Source organism: Rousettus aegyptiacus, unplaced genomic scaffold (assembly GCF_014176215.1).
Source record: "Rousettus aegyptiacus isolate mRouAeg1 unplaced genomic scaffold, mRouAeg1.p scaffold_m13_p_11, whole genome shotgun sequence".
Classification (NCBI taxonomy): domain Eukaryota; kingdom Metazoa; phylum Chordata; class Mammalia; order Chiroptera; family Pteropodidae; genus Rousettus; species Rousettus aegyptiacus.
The window spans coordinates 75,041,779-75,059,481 of NW_023416286.1; the positions used below are offsets into that span (position 1 = coordinate 75,041,779).

Consider the following 17,703-nt stretch of genomic DNA (forward strand, 5'->3'; position numbering starts at 1 on the left):
GTGACAACGCTTCTATTTAGAAAATTGATATTCTTAATCTTATATCGTTATTACGTATCTTTGAGGTTACCTAAATTGGATGGTAGGTGCATTGAACATAGTAGTGCTTTAATACAGTTTAATTAATAGTTTCTGTTTAACTTTTTTTCAGTTGTGGTCTTGTGCTTCATAAACAACCAGAATAATAATATAATTATCTGTCTCAAATTCAGAAAAACCAAAATAACCAAACCGACTGTACTTGATTTGTTTGTTTTAACTTAATAATCGTTCCATGTTTCTACGTGAGGACCGCTGTAACTCCTTGGGCCAGGGCTCCATGTAGCAGAGAAAAGAGAATACTGGTGACTGAGGGGGGGCAGAGAAGAGAATAGTGAATTCGAACACAACCGATGTAAATGATGCTGATCAGTCGTAGAGGGCCCGGTGCATGTTGGGTACACTGTCCTATAGTGGGTACACTGTTCTATGTCCAATCTGTTGGTAAACTGGTACGCCATACTTCACATGCTCCTCGCCAGTCTCCACAAACCCCTTTAGCTCTGTGGGGACTGATTGGTGTGTTTGGTAGCTCTCGGCCTCATGTGCCAAGTTCAGAAATAAAGTGTCTCTGCCCGAGCCAATAAGTCAGTTCCTGAGTCCTTTTCCGTAAAGTCCTCCAAGCTTCTTGGCTGACTGTTTTGGCAATGAGAGGACTGCCTCTACAGCTGCCTACTGATCAGCCTGCTCTGTGATTCAGGACTGAATCTGTCTCTTGGATGCCATTTCCTTTGATTTAAATGGAGTCCACTTGGAAACAGATCAGGATTGACACATACACACAAACAAAATACATAAATTCATTTCTTTTAAACATATTATTTAAAATAATTAAAGATAATGTTTATATATAATTACCAGATTCGGGTTTTTTGGGCATTTGAAATTTTATTGTAAGTGAAATGCAAGCTACATTTTCTCCTCAAATATGGCATATCATCTTTAGAGTCTAGTTTTGCCATTTTCATTATGCCTTGAACTAAATAATGTAAAATTTTGTCCTACTCAAAGGAAAAATGGTACAGCCTAGTGAGCTGTAACACCTTCTTGAGAGAATACTATATTGTAATAGATCTAATTTGGGGTGACAAAAAGCCCACATTACATACTTTAACTTTGCCTCTATTTTTTAGCCTAAATGAGGCATCTCAAAATTAATGCAGCCACAGGCAGTAAAAGCGTTTGAAGTAATTCTTCAACTACTTACTGTTCTTTCCAGACAGAGCACACCAAATAAAAGGTATTTCCAGTGTGACTAATAGAATAACTACCAATCAGAATGTCTGCTAGTTTCATGGAATTCCTCCAACTCAGTCCACACTGACGACTAAACCAAAGTACTTCCGTTCACATATTACAGGACAGGAACTATAATGCACCACACACTGAACACTCAAAATAACATGCCAGACTTATATAAGCATGCAAAATGAAGTGGAAAATTGAAGCAGTCATCAGGGTATCTCCAGTCAAAGCAAGAATTTGGGATCTATATTACCTAGGTCAATGTCAGATTCTACAATGTAGGTTGTTGCTTTGTAGACATTCTCTAAATTCTCCCCCACCTCCCGCCCCAAATCTTACCATATTATTATCTTTATTAACCTTTTAAAGTGTCACCTCTTTTTTTCTTTTACTCCTTTCTTTCTCCTACTTTCCAACATACCTGTTATTAGTAATTCTGTACCCAATGTATGTTAAACCCATGATGGTGAAAGTAGTAAATTTGATTGATGAGTTTATTTACTAAAATGAAAAAAATGAGTGTGCAAGAAAGAACATACACAGAGACATATTCTACACTCTATAAACACATGTAGAATGAATATTATTGATAGTAACCATTGAAAAGAATAAAATATATGTGTATTTATATATATATATATGTATGTATGTATTTATCACTGAACGAAACAGTGAAAAAGTAGTTCCTAGAAAAATCTATATTCTCTTGTTATCCTAGCAAAGAGCGAGCATTTGAAAATGCTTTGTTATTTGAATGTGAGACCACCTAAGACCAGGTACTGTAGGCCTGAAAAATAAAAAATGAGGGATCGTAAACTGACAAGGTCCTTGCAATCTGTGAGGTCAACCAAAGGTTGCCTTGCATTAAAAAAAAAAAAATTAAAAATGCTTTTTAAAAATAATTTTATTATTTAAAAGTTACAAAAGTACTATGGAGAATTTACAAGTACCCTTTATTGTACTTCCCTAATTTTACATCTTATACATAGTACAGTTATTCAAACCAAGAAATTGTCATTGGTTCAGCACTTAACCACAGACATTTGAATTTCTCTGGTCTCTCCACAGTGGCCACTGACTTACCACAAATTTTTCTAGAGGTGAAGAAGTGATAGACGAATCTGCATGGTCCCCTGGCCTGAGAGGGGTCCTGTGCGCAGTCAGTGCTAGATGTAAGCCAGTTGTCCCCAGAACCCATCTCCTGTGGGTCCAGAGCTTTTCTTGGGTGACACTTGGGCTACATCACTTTTTACTCTCCTTTTTTTCTACTTTGTACTTTATCTTTAACACATATTAAATATAAATATATTAAATACATACATTAAATTATACATACTTATTTATTTTTCAAGATTATTGCAACAATAAATCTTAGGAAAAATTAAAAGCTTACTATTACGCATTCTCATTATCTACTTTTATTTATAGAGCAATATTTAATATGTGCTCATTTTGTACTAGATGTAGAACCCCATACTGGTTATATAGTAGAAAACTAAGGAGAAATAGTTCTGCTTTTCATCAGTCATATCTATATGTATCTACAAGCCTGATAAGTGCTGTGAAGGACAATGAAGAGAGTAAGGAGAGTATAATTTAGAGATCTGATGCTTTTTGGTGAATCATGGGAAGCAAACTGATCATCGAGCTGAGGGCTAGGAATGAGTAGGAGGTAACTAGGGGCAGAGAGCCTACCCAGTATTCTGTATTAAGGAACGACACAAGGCAAAGGCACTGAGCTGAGAAAAGCTGAAAGGAGACCCAGGGTAACAGGATCGCAGAAAGCAGAGGGGCACATAGGGGGATATACTGTTAGAAAGTAAAGCTGGATTGGTGAGCAGGTACCAGGTCATAGGCATTTAGACCACATTGAGACTTGGGTCTATTTCAAGAGCAGTGAAAAGCCACTAAAGGAATAATGGATCAAGAAGAACAGGTTTGCCTTTTAAAAATCACACTATAGCTGTTATGCAGAAAATGGATTAAGGGAAAAGGTTTTGGAACTAGACATTGTATGAGAGAGGAATGGGTTAACATAGGTAAGTGATTATGGAAATGAAAAGCAGAAAGAGTAGAGACAGTGTAAGGGACCGAGAATGGGTTGGATACGAGGAGAGAAGTTCAGTTAAGGATGCCTCCTAAGTTTTGGTGCCATTTACTGCTCAAGACAGCACTGAAGGAGAAACATTATTTCTGGTTTTTCTACCATCAAGGGAAGGGTAGAGAAGATCCTGTTTTGCCTCTCTTAATCCTGATCATGAGGTCATATGAGGTCATGCAACTCCAATTTCATGTCAATATGTGGGGATCTCAGGCGTGTCCTGAATGAGTGGAAGAGAGTGTTAAAGTCCTCCAAGAAGATATAGTGTTCCCTGGTGTCCTGGCCTTGGTCTGCAGGTCTTCTCACTAAAATTCTGCCTCCAAGAAACTCAGGGTTCTTTTGCCATTTATATAATAAAGATGTTCACATCTCCATCTCTCTTCTTAAAATTCTCTGCTGAACCCAGAGCTGTATATGCACCTGACAAACTCACTGTATTTTTTTTAATTCCCCTTTATTTCATATTTTGGCGCTTCTAATTATACATTTCAGAACCCTGGGTGTTATCCAAAACTTACTTTCTCGATTCTGCCTTGCCTGCTAACATCTTGCATATATTTTCACCGAGACCCATGAGTAACACATAATTTATTATGTATTTATCTTTTTTTACTCCTCCCCCCATCCACCACCATCCCTACTTCTGCTATCTTAGATGCTGTTTTGCAACATTTTTACAGTAGCCTTCCAGTGGTACTTCCTGTGTAATTATATATTCTCTCCAGGCCACACTCTGCACTACTGCCAAGGCGATTTTTCTAGTACATTAATTCAATTGTGTCAGTTCCAACCCTAAAAGGCTTTGGTGGTTGTCCTTTAACTCTTTTTAAGTCAACTACGTAGCTGGATACACAAGATCTTTCCAGATCAAGCCCCTGTTACCACATAATCTGTCCCTCCCGGCCTGCCAGACCCTTTACTCTAGTCGCATAGAACAATTTATAGTTTTGCTGTTGGACACACTCACCCTTCAGTGCCTCTCTGTATTGTCCTAAGGAAACTTCTAGGCCTACAACAAAACTTAATTCAGATGCCGCATTTACCTATTCTCATGGCCATTTATCACATTGCGCCATGATGGTCAGTTGTCTAAACACATCATATTATAGGCTTCCTGAAGTCAGGAACCATGTTTTAATAGATGTAATGTTCCTTCCCCTAACACAGTTCACAGTACTTAAAGAGTATAGAACAATTTCAGGCATAAAAAATAGTTGTTCAATTAATATTTGTATTAGTGAATAAATAATAGGTATGCAATAAATGTTTAAATTAAACATAAAAGTGATGTATATATATATATCTCTGAGCAACAGAGGAAAGGTTGATATTATTTCACAGCTGACTACCCCAGTTACTAACTCTTCACAGACATCGATTTAGTAATCTGTATCATAACTCTGTATTAACATTCTAGCTTTTCTCCTCCTAATGTTTCTAAGAAATTTTCCCCTCACATCTTCAATTTACTCTCGTATTTAAGTGACTCTTTAGCTCCTCTTCTGAAGTTATCTTCCTGCCATTATTCCCTGCTAATTCGGAATGTGTTCCTTATCCTTCATATCGTAGCTGAAGCAGCTCCTCCTTGAGACATTCTCTGTTATTTCAATTTGAATTAATTATAACCCCTTCACTACAATAAAACTTGAAATCTCTTATAATTCTCCTACTCTGTTTTATGATAGTTGTTGCCTATTTGTCTCAGGTAGACTATAAGCTATGAGAGTGAAGGTCCTGTCTTACTCTACAATGTAAGACTTCGTGGAGAGTAGGAAAATTTCTTGGACTTAATTAACATTGATCTATAGTTGAAGCTCTAGGTGCTCTGGAGATTTTCAATAAGTAATTCAGTGAAATAGCTCAGATCTAAATCTAAAACATTTAATCTTTTTGTTCTGCACCTCATTGCGTAACAAATGGCCATTTGACATATCCATTGCCTTTGATCCTAGTAGGAAAGTAGGGCTAATGATAAAACAGCAACTTATTGAGTGGCCACTTTGTGGCAGGTAATGGAGATGTGACAATGAGCAAAAAGAGTAAAGCTCCTTTGTCCCCTGGGAGCATATCGTCTAGTTCAAGAGACCAAATTAACTAAACGTACAAACAGCTGTAATCTTTGGTTAACAAGTACTAAGTACCCCGTGGTATGAGAACTTGGGGCGAGCTGACCTACACCTGAAGGTTCAGGATGGCTTCTCCGAGCTGAGCATCAGCCAACCAGGTGATGAATAGTAGAAATACATGTTGTTCCTTTCAAACATTATATATTTTAACAAAATTTATACTGTTATTGTAGATAGTGAAAGAAATACCCCATTAATTCTGTACGATTTTGCTGTTCATCCCATTCTTCTGAAACTAATATCAGTTTATTTGCATCAGAGGAGAGAAAGAGACCTAAGTATAATGAGGAGGAAAAAAGAACTTTTAAAGAATATATGACATTCCTAATGGTCCTCTAATCACTGACTCGACAAAAACTGAGAGTAAAAAGGGCCCACTTTTTTGAACACTGATCACACTAATTTTTCATTGGTCACGTATTTATATATATACATAAAACATTCAGCTAACCTGAATAATCATGAGAACTTGTGTTCAGTACAACTGTGTGTAGGAAGGAAGCAATACCAAGTATTACTTTCAAATTGCTTTTCATGTCATTCTGCATAGAAAAACACGATATATAAGAATAATTGTGGAATTATTTCTAGAATAATATTTTCTTCTACAAGTTAGTATACTGGGTTGTTAAAGTGTATATTATGTCGAATAATTGGAAAAATTTATGTATGAAAGTATGGGCTAATAATTTTATTATATAACAAAAACTGGGCTTAAGAATAGAAAATGTATATAATAATTTCTCATGATTATAATCATGAAAATCCCTAATCTTACTAGATTAACTTCTACCATAAATACTATTCCATGAAATGATAGTTTATTCTGACCTTTCTCAGAATTAAGCAGCCTCTCTTATACATGGAGTCTGAGAGCATGAAAGGCTCAAGTATTATTCCAAAGTTGCAGCTGGGTAGATGATGCCACCATTTTTGAAATTGAGAAGATATAGAAAGGAACATCTTTAAAAAAAAAAAAAAATTGTAAAGGAAAGATTAGGATTGGAAAACCTGAGTCTGATATTCAGAGAAAATGATAAGGGTGGGGATAGAAATAGAAATGTGGTAAGTAAGGCCTTTCGATGGGATGATATCATCAAGAGTGCTAGGGTAGCTATATTAGAGACTCTTTTTAGCCTAGGGAGTGACTTAAATTTGGAAAGTGAAAGGTCACAAGAAAGAGATTCATCAGGCCATGTCACCATTTGGAAGTCAAAAGAATGAGAGAGGGAGATTCGAACAAAGGGAAAAAGAGGAAGGAGCCAGAAGAATGTCACTGATGCTGAGTCAGCTTTTTGAGGATGGAGGGATCAGTTATGGTGGTTGCTGCAGAGACTTTGAGAAGGTGAAGACTGAGAACCATTAGTTTTGGAAACATGGAAGCCATTGATGACAATGACAAGAACTTTTTTTTATCAGAGGGGTGTGGACACAAACTGGACGGATTGGGTTCTAGATAAATGGAAAGAGAGGAAGTGGATGTAGCAAGAATTAATTTTACCATCTGAAACTTAGTGTTGTACATTTTTTTATTTAAATAACAATGCTGGTAACAAGGAATTTTCATAAACAGTGAAAGGGAGAACATGGTATATTACTATGACTATTTCTTGTGAGTACTCACATGTTTACTATTTAGTTTAGTGCCAACCATAGGCCAGGAAAACCAATACTTTCACTTCGTGTCAGCTTAGATTGTAGAACGTACAATCAGGCTTAAGTGAATGCCGAATCTCTCATAAAAGCCCCTAGTGTTCATTCACTCTGTTGTATCCTCTAAGGCAGCGTGGAGGGAGTATATGTGCATTCATAAGGATTGGATGATAATCTGAATTTAGAGCAGGTCAGACATTCCTGTGTTCAAGTTCTCATTTTGCTGATCACTAGCTGCATGACCCTAGCAAGTTACCTGCCTCTTCTGAACCTGTTTTCTCAAAGATAAAATGTAGGTAATAATAACATGAGCATAAAATAAGATAACGTGTCTAATGTCCTAAGCATAGTGTCTGGCACATAGTAAAGTCTTAATAAATGGAAGCGATTTTGTATTGCTATAATTATTGACTTGTTCTTCAACAGGATCTAACAGAAATACTATGAATTTAGTAAACAGAAGATAGATCGTCTAATAAAAAAACAAAAAGATGAGATGCCAGAGAGTAAGCCATACCTTAGAAATCAGAGTATTTGGTTCATGTGACTCTATATGTATTCATTTCTTTTTGTTATTTTCTTGCCTTTAGTGAAGTTATATAAACCAAGTAGTGAAGACTGCAAGCTCTGCAGAGCACATTTGTCATCTCAGTCCCCTGGAAGGAGTTGAATATTCCAATTCATCTTCCCATCCTTTCCAATCTAATCAGCACTACTAGAGATAATAGCTAACATGTACTGATGGCTTCCTGGGTACCAAGCACTGTTATAAACACTGTACAACTGTTAACCCATTTATATCTCACAGTCCTAAGACGTAGCCTCCAATACTGCCTCCATTTGTACAGATGGGAAAACTGAAACACAAAGAGGTTAAGCAACTTGCCTGCCCTAAGATGACACTGTTGGTTCACGATGGAGCTGGAATTCAATCCAAGACAGTCTGGTTACACAGTGTGTACTCTTTACAACCTTATCCTACCTAGTTCCATTGGGGGCTGCAAGATTAAATTTAAGTTGTCACAGCTTTTCTTCAGTGGGGATAGTAAAAAAAGTTAGGGCCGGTTCCCTTACCCAGAAGCCTATCAGTGATCAGCAATTTGTGTTGAATGTCAGGGTTTCATGTCCCATCTACAGCCACCAGCCACTGAGGTAGGTTCATGAAGACATTGGAAAACAGTGATCCTATTCTCTTGACTATAAATGTTAGTCATTAAAATACAAGATTAGAGCGTCAGGTCATTTGATGCTGATACTCAGAGAAGGAAGTCGTTTCTTTATTAAGATATCTAAAATGTTTTCACGTGCTTAAAGGAAAGCTAAATTAAGCCCAGCGATTGGGCAAAATGGTAAACATGTGTCTGCCTCAGATGAGTAAGTGTATATAAATAGAACAGTTGGTATGCATGGCCTTAATGGTATAGCTCCCTTTTTTCTATGTAATGTAGTTGTGAGCATTTCCATCTGACATAAACTGTCAGTCTCAGAAGAGCACATTGTAGGATTCAGTATATGTTACACAACAAGCAAGATTGCCCTTTTCTTTAGCATGGTGATTTTTTTTTTTCTTTCCATATCCAGCGGTTAGTACAGAGGCCTGAAACCCTTAGTTACAGAACAAAGTGGCTTAGCAGTAATCGAGCCTGTGTGGGGCTCAGGGAAGAATAATGAACATTCCCTGCAAGCTTCCTGCCTCGATGCAGGTGCAGGAATCAGGGGGTCATGAATAATGCATGACATGCAGATTAGGTGGTGGTTTCTCCTACTGGGGTTTTGACTTTGCTACCTGCCTTGCAGCTATATGTGGAAAGAAGGTAGTCAATGGCAAAAAAAAAAAAAAAAAGCCACAATTTAAAGACAGCTCACAAAAACACTGCATACCCTTTTGAAGAAATAAAATTTGAGAGGGAGCTGAAATGCAGACCTTTACGGTTTACCTTATCTGAGATAGTAAATTCCAGGTTATCAGTTTACTAACTTGGGGAAGGAAGAAAAAGCTTTCTTGTTTTACCATTTTAATTTAAGAAATCTTATAATTATGTGGTCATACACACACAATCAGGAATTCTTTGAAGACTAGTAAACTGTTACAGATATTATCTGCTTATAGTAGATGTACGGATCAAGTTTTGCTACAATATAAAAATACCTAGAGACTAGTGTGAGTATAGGTTAAACAGGCCTGCTTTTCTCCAGTGATATATGCAATGAGAACCATTAATATGAGAATCCTTCTATCCTGAAACTTCGCCTTGTAGAACTATGAAGAATAGAAATACTAGGGTTAAGGAGGAAGCAAGAAAGGAAGTAAACATTCAAAGACTATAGAGGGAGTGAAGGAACTGTGAGTATTTAGGCTATTATTTTTTAAAACTTTATTTAGGCTGTAAGACTGACATCCCAGTGGGAATGTAAGGAAGGTTCAAGAGGATTTCTTGTATTTCATCCCTTAGGACAAGAGCTTTAACTAAATATTTTTTGACTATTTTTTGGCTCACAGTTCCATTTTGATGATTGTGTTTCAAGCAGACAGACTGAAAGAAATAAGAGAAGGAAAAAATGAGTTTCGCCAATTTTTGTATAATTCTTATACATTTTTATTACGTTTTTTTTTTCTCTCTCCAATTTGGGGTACTGGAATATGAGCAGGCCTTCATTTCTAGCTGAGTCTGTCATTTCCGCTAGGCCCCAGTTTGGCCAGATGCCAAGACCAACAGGTGATCCTTGTAGCTGCAAAACAGCAGGAAGTGGGCCTTGCCTGAATGAGACAGTTCACCAGAGGGGCTGTCTGGCCTCTCTCCATCTTTCTGCATAATTAACATCCCCTCCCCCATGTGGAGCGAAAAATCTGTGCTGAGCAGCTCAGCTGCAGCAGCCATTGAGAAGTGCTGTGAGGAAAAGAATGTTAATAAGGGACGTTGGAAGAAGTAAGCCTTCCAAGTGCAAAGTGCAGTCTAGCTGTGGACTTACTGAAAGACTGCAGTTGCCCCTTCTGAGGGGCTAGAACTGTATTATGTGTTTTGAAATGATTTTCACTTGCTAAACAATGATGGAGAACTGAGCAATTGGTTCTAACTGGACTTTAAAATTCCCGTTTTCATTCTTCTCTTATAAATAAGAGTAATGTCTGAGATGTAAAGATTAAAGATGGCACAAGCTACAGGACCGCCTGGATCTCACAAATCCTAGTAAAGATAGAACAAAGCAGGAAGTTTGCCACAAGGAAGCAGGAAGTAGGACATACTGTGTTGCCAGTTACTGGGTGACACACAAAGCAGTGAAGGTTTAGCAGCTAGTTCCCAACTAGAAGATAGCAGCAGAAATTTAAACTATTTACAGTGGATGAGTCTAACCCTGGAAGCTTATAAGACAATATAGTCGTACTTACATTATTTTGCTAAAGATTTGAATTGACTTTACCTTCCTCAAAACCCAAAGCTGTGGAGCATCCCATCTAGGAGGTCTTTCTCCTAGAAATAACTATTCGCTCTTCCTTCCTCCTCTATTTCTGCAGATTCTCTTCCCAGACATTTGGATGAACTTATTGTAGGGAAGGGGGGAAAAAAAAGTTTTCTGTATCCTCTCATGTTTGGCGTCTGGGGGCCTGCAAATTAAACTGATAAAAGACAGATTAGCAGGAGAGAAAAAACAGTTCGTAAATGTGTGCAACATGCGTACATGAAGGAATGCTCAGTGATAAGTAACTCAAAAAGGTGGTTAGAATTTGGCATTAATATACCATTTTTATAAAGAGTGATTAATTGTGGCGAAGGGACTAGTTAAAATAAAAGGAGTCTGGGCTTCTAAGGGAGGTAAATTATAAGAAGGTGTCTAGGAAACGTATGGAGGAAACCAATGATAAATAAGTGTTTTTCATATGTAGACTCATCTCAGTACCACTTCTGATGATCAGAGCTATATGTCGTACTCTTTCTGGCATGGGAGAGGGGCACACCTTTACAAATGAAAATTTTTTCTACAAAAGATAAATTTTTGCTCTGCTTTTAGCCCTATCAAGGGAAGAAAGTCTGCTGTATCTCAATTACCTTCAGCTCAAAATAATCCTTATGCCAAACTAGCATATTTTGAGGTAGCAAATCCTGATCCTCTTTGTTATCTTGCTCTTAAGAAGCCGACTGAGAGAATGTATACTTTGTCTCTTATGTCCCCCTGTGGGAACAGGTAGCAGAAAGGGCTCATTGAAGCAAGCACCATACCTTAACGTTATTCTTACCCACTCCCAAACCTGGCAAGGTTTAGGTAGTCAATAACTTTTTGTTGGATTGAATGAATGAATCAATTGATTAAAACTGGTGGTCCTGCTCTTGAGGGTCTTTACAGTGGACATGGTGATACACAGAAGGAAAAAGAGACTCTGCGAGTTTGTAGACATAGGAATTTAACTGCATCCTTTTACTAAGAGGTGATCAACTTCCGGGAGGGTTTATTTTAAGCAAACCTAAAAGAGATTATTTATTAACCGGATTCCTGGTTATTTTTTTATTTGTAATCAGGAATGTGCTTTTTCAATGACTAGATTACTCTCGTCTGCCTACAGGGTACATCCATCCCCAGTATCAAGGGTCCGGGGAAATCGAATGAATAATCAGAAGTTTGCTTGGTGAGTACACAGTTTAAGATATGAGCATTTGTAAGTCTCATGAGAGATTTTAATAAGGCTGTGTTAACACAAAAGAGAATTATTCCTGCTTTTCCATGGATAATACGTTTCTACTCACTAAACTATGTAGCCCCCTTACTGTTAGAAAGTTCTAAACAGGACAGAATTTTTTTGTAGTCAAAATCTTTCACTCACCAAAAACTGAGTGCAGCACCTCTTTCTAATAGGTATGGTATATTTCCCAGGGTTGCCAACTGTTATATTTTAAAAGAATGCCTTTTTTTTTTTTTTGGAAGATACCGTCAAGTTTTTTAGTGAGATTTAGGCAACAACTCACATTTTTCTCAGCAACTTCCACTTCTCATGAAGATTTGCATAGTAAATTAATCTATTAATTTTGATTATTACTGTTTAGATGATTTTTTTTCTGAGTCTTAACATATCCGGGGACTTTTTTTTCATTTAATTTGGGGAATACAAAGATCTTTCATTGACTAGTTCTTAAACAAAAATATAGATGGAACTTATCAGAAATGACCTGAAAAGTTAGTTCAACCGCAAAACATTGATTATTGATTCTATCAAAAGGCAACTTAAAGTGTTTCACAAATGCTTCACGTGAAACAAAAAGTTAATTAATGTAGGTTTAAAATCCATATTCATTACATTAATTACTCCATTTCACAAAATTAACCTTTCTACACACAATGTATTAAAAAAAAAAGAAAGAAAGAAAGAAAGAAAGAAAGAAAGAAAGAAAGAAAGAAAGAAAGAAAGAAAAAGAAAAAGAAAAAATTGAACCGTGTACTGTATTTACTTTAAAGTTGAGTGGAAATTCACAGATCTTCATTTTTACTTCATTGAATTGTGCTTAGAATGGGATTTTGATTGAAAACTATGCCTTTTTTTTTCTAAGTATGGGAAGATGATTACCAAAGAGTGAGCTTTCAAATTAATTTTATTCCTAAATCAGGATTATTTTTAGACACAAAATAATGATTCTTTGAATTTGAATAGTGCCTAATCAACGCACCTCCCTTCCTCCATTAAATCTAATTAACCCTCACAATAGCTTGGTGGTGTTGTTAAATATTATGCTTTTCTTTTTCACAGAGAGGGAAACGGAACAGAGATGATACAGCCATTTGCTTACACCCTGTCTTAAAGCTGGGGCATCCTTCATGGTTTCTCGCAATCACTAGAGCATATTGTCCCCTGTCAAACCTGAAAAGCTGAGGGAATAATAATGCTGATGGCCATTACATAAAAGGACAGGAAGAAATCAGATCCTTTCTTGACTGCACAGAATTGATATTCCTTCTCAGTATAAGGCATATTGCACTAAAGAAACTTTATTACTTGCAGAGACTATGAAATGCTCAAGTGAGCAACATAAGTAAGTGGATAAGAGTACAATATTGTCAGTTATGAGATCTCATTTCTACAGCTTATTTCTCAGTGGCTAAATGTGTAACACTGAGTAAATAACAAATTTTTTTCTTCACTTGTCCTTTCTGGAGTATTGGAGTAATGATAACTCATTCCTACATAAATTATAGGACTTTATTTGGTTAGTAAGTTTAAACCACTTTTATCTCCGGAAAAGGAATCCATGAAAAATAAAAAGGATTTTTACTACTAACCTTGAGAAAATTCAACTTTCATTTATTCAGCAACATTTATTTACTGTCCCTGGCACTGTGAAAAGCACTAGATTAGAAATATAAATAAAACATGGTTTCTGTTCTCCAAGCTCACTGTCTTGTAGGGGTTGTGTGTGTGTGTCTGTCTGTCTGTCTGTCTCTGTGTCTGTGTCTCCGTGTGTAATGTCACACATAAGTTATAGACAATATACAATGTCATACAAACAACATATATAATAAAATATGGATAACACTTGAAGGAGACATATTTATAATATAATGTTCAGAGGAAAATGTTATCAATTCTATTTAAGACCAATTCGAGAGTGGTTAGTAGAGAAGAAAGTACAGAGGAAGGAAGAGGACCGTCAGAAAACCCATCCCAGAGAAAGTTTTTTGAGGGGAAAAAAACAGAATTAGTAGGAAAAGTAGAGGACTGCTACAGTGTTTACTTTCTTTATAGATTGACAAGGACCTATAGATTGACACATATTTAAGGACCTGGAGACTTTTCTAAATTAACTATTGCGGGAGCATACGTACATTTAATACATGCGCTTTATGTGCTCATGAGTTAGTTAAAATTCCTGTTTTATATATTCTATCTTCAATTTTCCTTAAGTAAAGACTGTGAGGCTGGTATGTGGAAATAAATCACCGGGCTAGGAAGTAGCCCAGCGAATCATCCAGCATCTACATCTGGTTAAGTGATCAACACTCACTATTTCTGTGTGAAATATTGGCTCTGAAAATCCAGGAAGTTTAAATACTCATGCTAGCAGTGGAGATGAAGGGAAAGTGATACTTGCTCTCCTCAAAATAGAAGTGTGGGATAATTTATAGAATTAGATGTGAAGTTCAACACTAGCTTGGCTTCGGCTTAAGTTAGCTCTGCAGATACTGTGTGAGTGATGTTGGGTAATTTTGTGAAGTTGGGTTAACAAATGCTTCAGTCAGTTAAAAAATATTCTTCATCAAATAAGCGATTAAACCTCAGTAAAAAAAAAAAAAATGAAGGGCTTGAATTTAAAAGTTATGTGTAGAAAAATGCATGACGATTGGCAGGTTGGAAATGTCAGTGGCTGTGGTCGAGCTATCAAACCAGTATCCATTATTGAGTAAAGATGGTTTAAAGTTTTAAGTAGTGTTTTCCTTTGCATAATGTTAATATAAGAGGTGGCATCCACTGGCCTCATTCCTGTGGCAGCATTTCCGTTGGACCTGAAGAAATGTGTGGAAAAGAATTTCGGTTCAAGGCAAACAGACTCGCTGGAATGGAAAGAAAATATGGTGACAAACATACCTCTTCAGAGAGGAGATGAAAGCACCAGGTTGTAAGGGATCCAATGATGGATGTTAGGGTGGAGCCAGTTTGCTATAACCATTTGCTTGCTCCCAGGAATTAAAGAGTGACAATAAGAACTTCTTACAGGATACGTTAGCACCCCCATAAAGAACACGAGATCACTGTACAACTCCAGTTAATCAAAGGGAGCAATCCAGGCAGATGTAAACTCTCCATCGGAATGGCTCTCCCCTCACTGCCACCCTACTCTGTTGATTTGAGGATCAATAAAGCCTTTGAGGTTCAGCATGTGAATTTCCTTCTTCATTTCATGAGTCACATGACTCCTCTTTCCTTCACCATTGGCCTTAAGTGGAGGTGATCATACCTTCCTTTGTCCAATAACTATATAAACGTTTTTTTAGAGCATTGGAACTCTTTCTTGCATATGATAATGCCAGGAAAAAATATTTTGCTCCTTTAGGGCAAATTGGAGAAAATAGGGCAAGCCTTATTAGAGAGTCGAAGGTGCAGGTGGATTTTTGTTCTTTACAGATCTTTCTGCATGAAGCTGTTATAGTCTGATATCAAACCCACAGAGAGTGGCTATTTCCAAGTCTTCTTTCAGCTGTTTTATTCCTAAAGACATAGAAATCTGGATCCTCTGCTGTGGGTGTGTAGATTGGAACAAGACAGGGAGGGGCTGGGTGGGGAATATCTCAGGACTAAACACTGATTTTGAGTTAAGGCCCCACACATTTCTAGAATGTGTGAGTATTCTGAAGACATACATGTAGGTGTATGCTCATTTTTCACTTTTACCCTTTCTTCTCTCCTCTCCCATCACGCTGCCCCATCCCTAAAGTTTTAAAGGACTCGGGCATATATCCTTCTTTGATGATGGTAGTAATTGTGGTTACACCGCATCCCCAGAACATCCGTCTAGAGCTGTTATGTAATAGGGGTAGTGGGCATTACATGATAGAGACTTTATAGGCTATTTATATGATGACATAGAAAATAAAGTAATATTAAGTGGGGTTGTCATCAGTAAAATAGAAGTAATTTTCCCTAACCAATTGGATACTGCCACCACCAGTCTCAATTATGATTTATTTCTTACCAACATGCCTGAGATATTATGCAGCTGTATACACAAAGAAGCTCTGGTTTTTAATAGAATATCTATGCAAATCATGACACATTCTGGGTGTGAGTCACATTTCACATTTGGATGTGATAACATTCCGTGTCGCAGATTTTTGTGGAGAACAGGAAGAGCCTTTTCGCACTGTTGTTTTATTGTTAGAGATGGGTGCTACAAAGAACTTAAATATTTATATGTGTACGGTTCCAAATGTTAGACATGACTTCATAGAATCTTTCTGGAAGCTATAATTAGTATGGATCTTGGTCATAAAAATAAGAGCAGTCCTTCTTGTGTAAACTGTTGCCTTAAGAGAGGAAGGCACTGAAGTTGTTGATATTGGAAATCTCTTAGAAAGCTGATGTAGAACTAGCACTCTAAGAAGGCGGGACAGAGCATTTCCCAGTGCAGTAGTTATCAGCTTCAGAGCTGTAAAGGAAATGTAAACGTCATCAGGTTCAGTTCACGTCCTCACTTTCCAAAATGTAACTTTCCAGGCATAAACCCAGGTCTCCGCACACCTGTCCAGTCATCTTTCCACTACACAGCAGTTACCTACTGCTAGAGGAATGCTAAAGATTAAATAAGATGGATGTTTAATTCATTATGAACTAGGCAGAAGGCTTTTGTCTAGGAAATTCCCGTGATATTGACATGATGAGGGGAGAGAAAGGAGAAATAAGAGAGACCTAATAAAGACATCGCTGCCCACTCCAATATGTTGGCGATCATTCCCTGCCAAAATGTTTACTCATCATCTTGCAGATCCTTGTATGCTCATTATTTATAGACAATATTGATTATGTTATTTTAATTACCAGAGCATTCCACTGCCTTGCTTCTTGCCTTACAGGGCAAAAATTGTGACAGTATGCATGGACTTTGATATGTGGAAGTTTCAGTTCCCAGAATGCCTGTCTCGCCGCCATAGTTTTTTTTTTTTAATCCATACATGTTTATAAGTAAAGGCATGTTGCCTTTAAATTTCATTTAAAGCATGCTCTCTCCAATATTTGATAACAGATTTGGAAAATAAGCATGTCGTTCGTATAATCATGAACCAGTTTGCAAGTTCTCTGTATACGTTCTGAATTACAATGAAAAGTACCTCCAGGGTGTTACTACATTTTAAATTCCTCCACATTCACATCTTTTTTTTTTTATGTTGTAATTCAAAATCAGCTATTAAGTGCTTTTATTACTTCAACACCTCTTCACGTTTAGCTTGTCGACAATGATTTATACCTTAAACTTGTGCACATCATTTAGCTTGACTCATTAAAGACCTTTGGTCTAATTTTTCTAAATTCTTTATTACCGAGAATTTTAACAAGAAACCTCAAGATAAAAGTGTTTCACATTCCTGTTAGTATCAGCTGATCTTTGTGGCTAGTATTGCTGTAGTCATAATAAGGGTGATTTGCTGGCGGCGGGGAGAAGATGGGATAAATAAAGGTAGGTTATTTTCTGCAATTATTTTCTTAAAATTGGCTATTTATTACATTTCTTAGTATAGTACACTAAGGTAGTCTCAATAGTCTCATAATTAATATATTTCTTTTAGTCAGTTTAATTTTTGAATTAATATAGTATGTGACATATTAATCCAAAAATCAAAACCAACTCAATATCACACAGGTTTTAGTCACAGTTATTCAACATAAGCCCACACCACTTTAAGACCAGAAGGAAGTACTGAAATGCATAGTTCGGTCCTCTTTCTAACATTCTCTTCATTCATCCCAAATGAGGAAGAATTGATCCAATCGATGAGTCCAGAGAGGAAGAAATTCCTAGGGCTACATCCCACATACCAGTGGGTAGACATGCTTGGCCTTAAAAG

The 17,703-nt window shown here is 36.9% G+C and overlaps 1 protein-coding gene across 6 annotated transcripts in view; it reads left to right on the top strand.

The window, feature by feature from the left end:
* The window catches only part of KLF12 (Kruppel like factor 12), a 380,697-nt gene that overhangs the window by 300,816 nt on the left and 62,178 nt on the right, over positions 1–17,703 (top strand). For all 6 annotated transcript variants that reach the window (XM_036228902.1, XM_016133384.2, XM_016133393.2 and 3 more), the window contains one exon: positions 11,723–11,785. In XM_036228902.1, the coding sequence (XP_036084795.1) occupies positions 11,723–11,785 (63 nt within the window). The remainder of the gene's footprint in view (positions 1–11,722; positions 11,786–17,703) is intronic.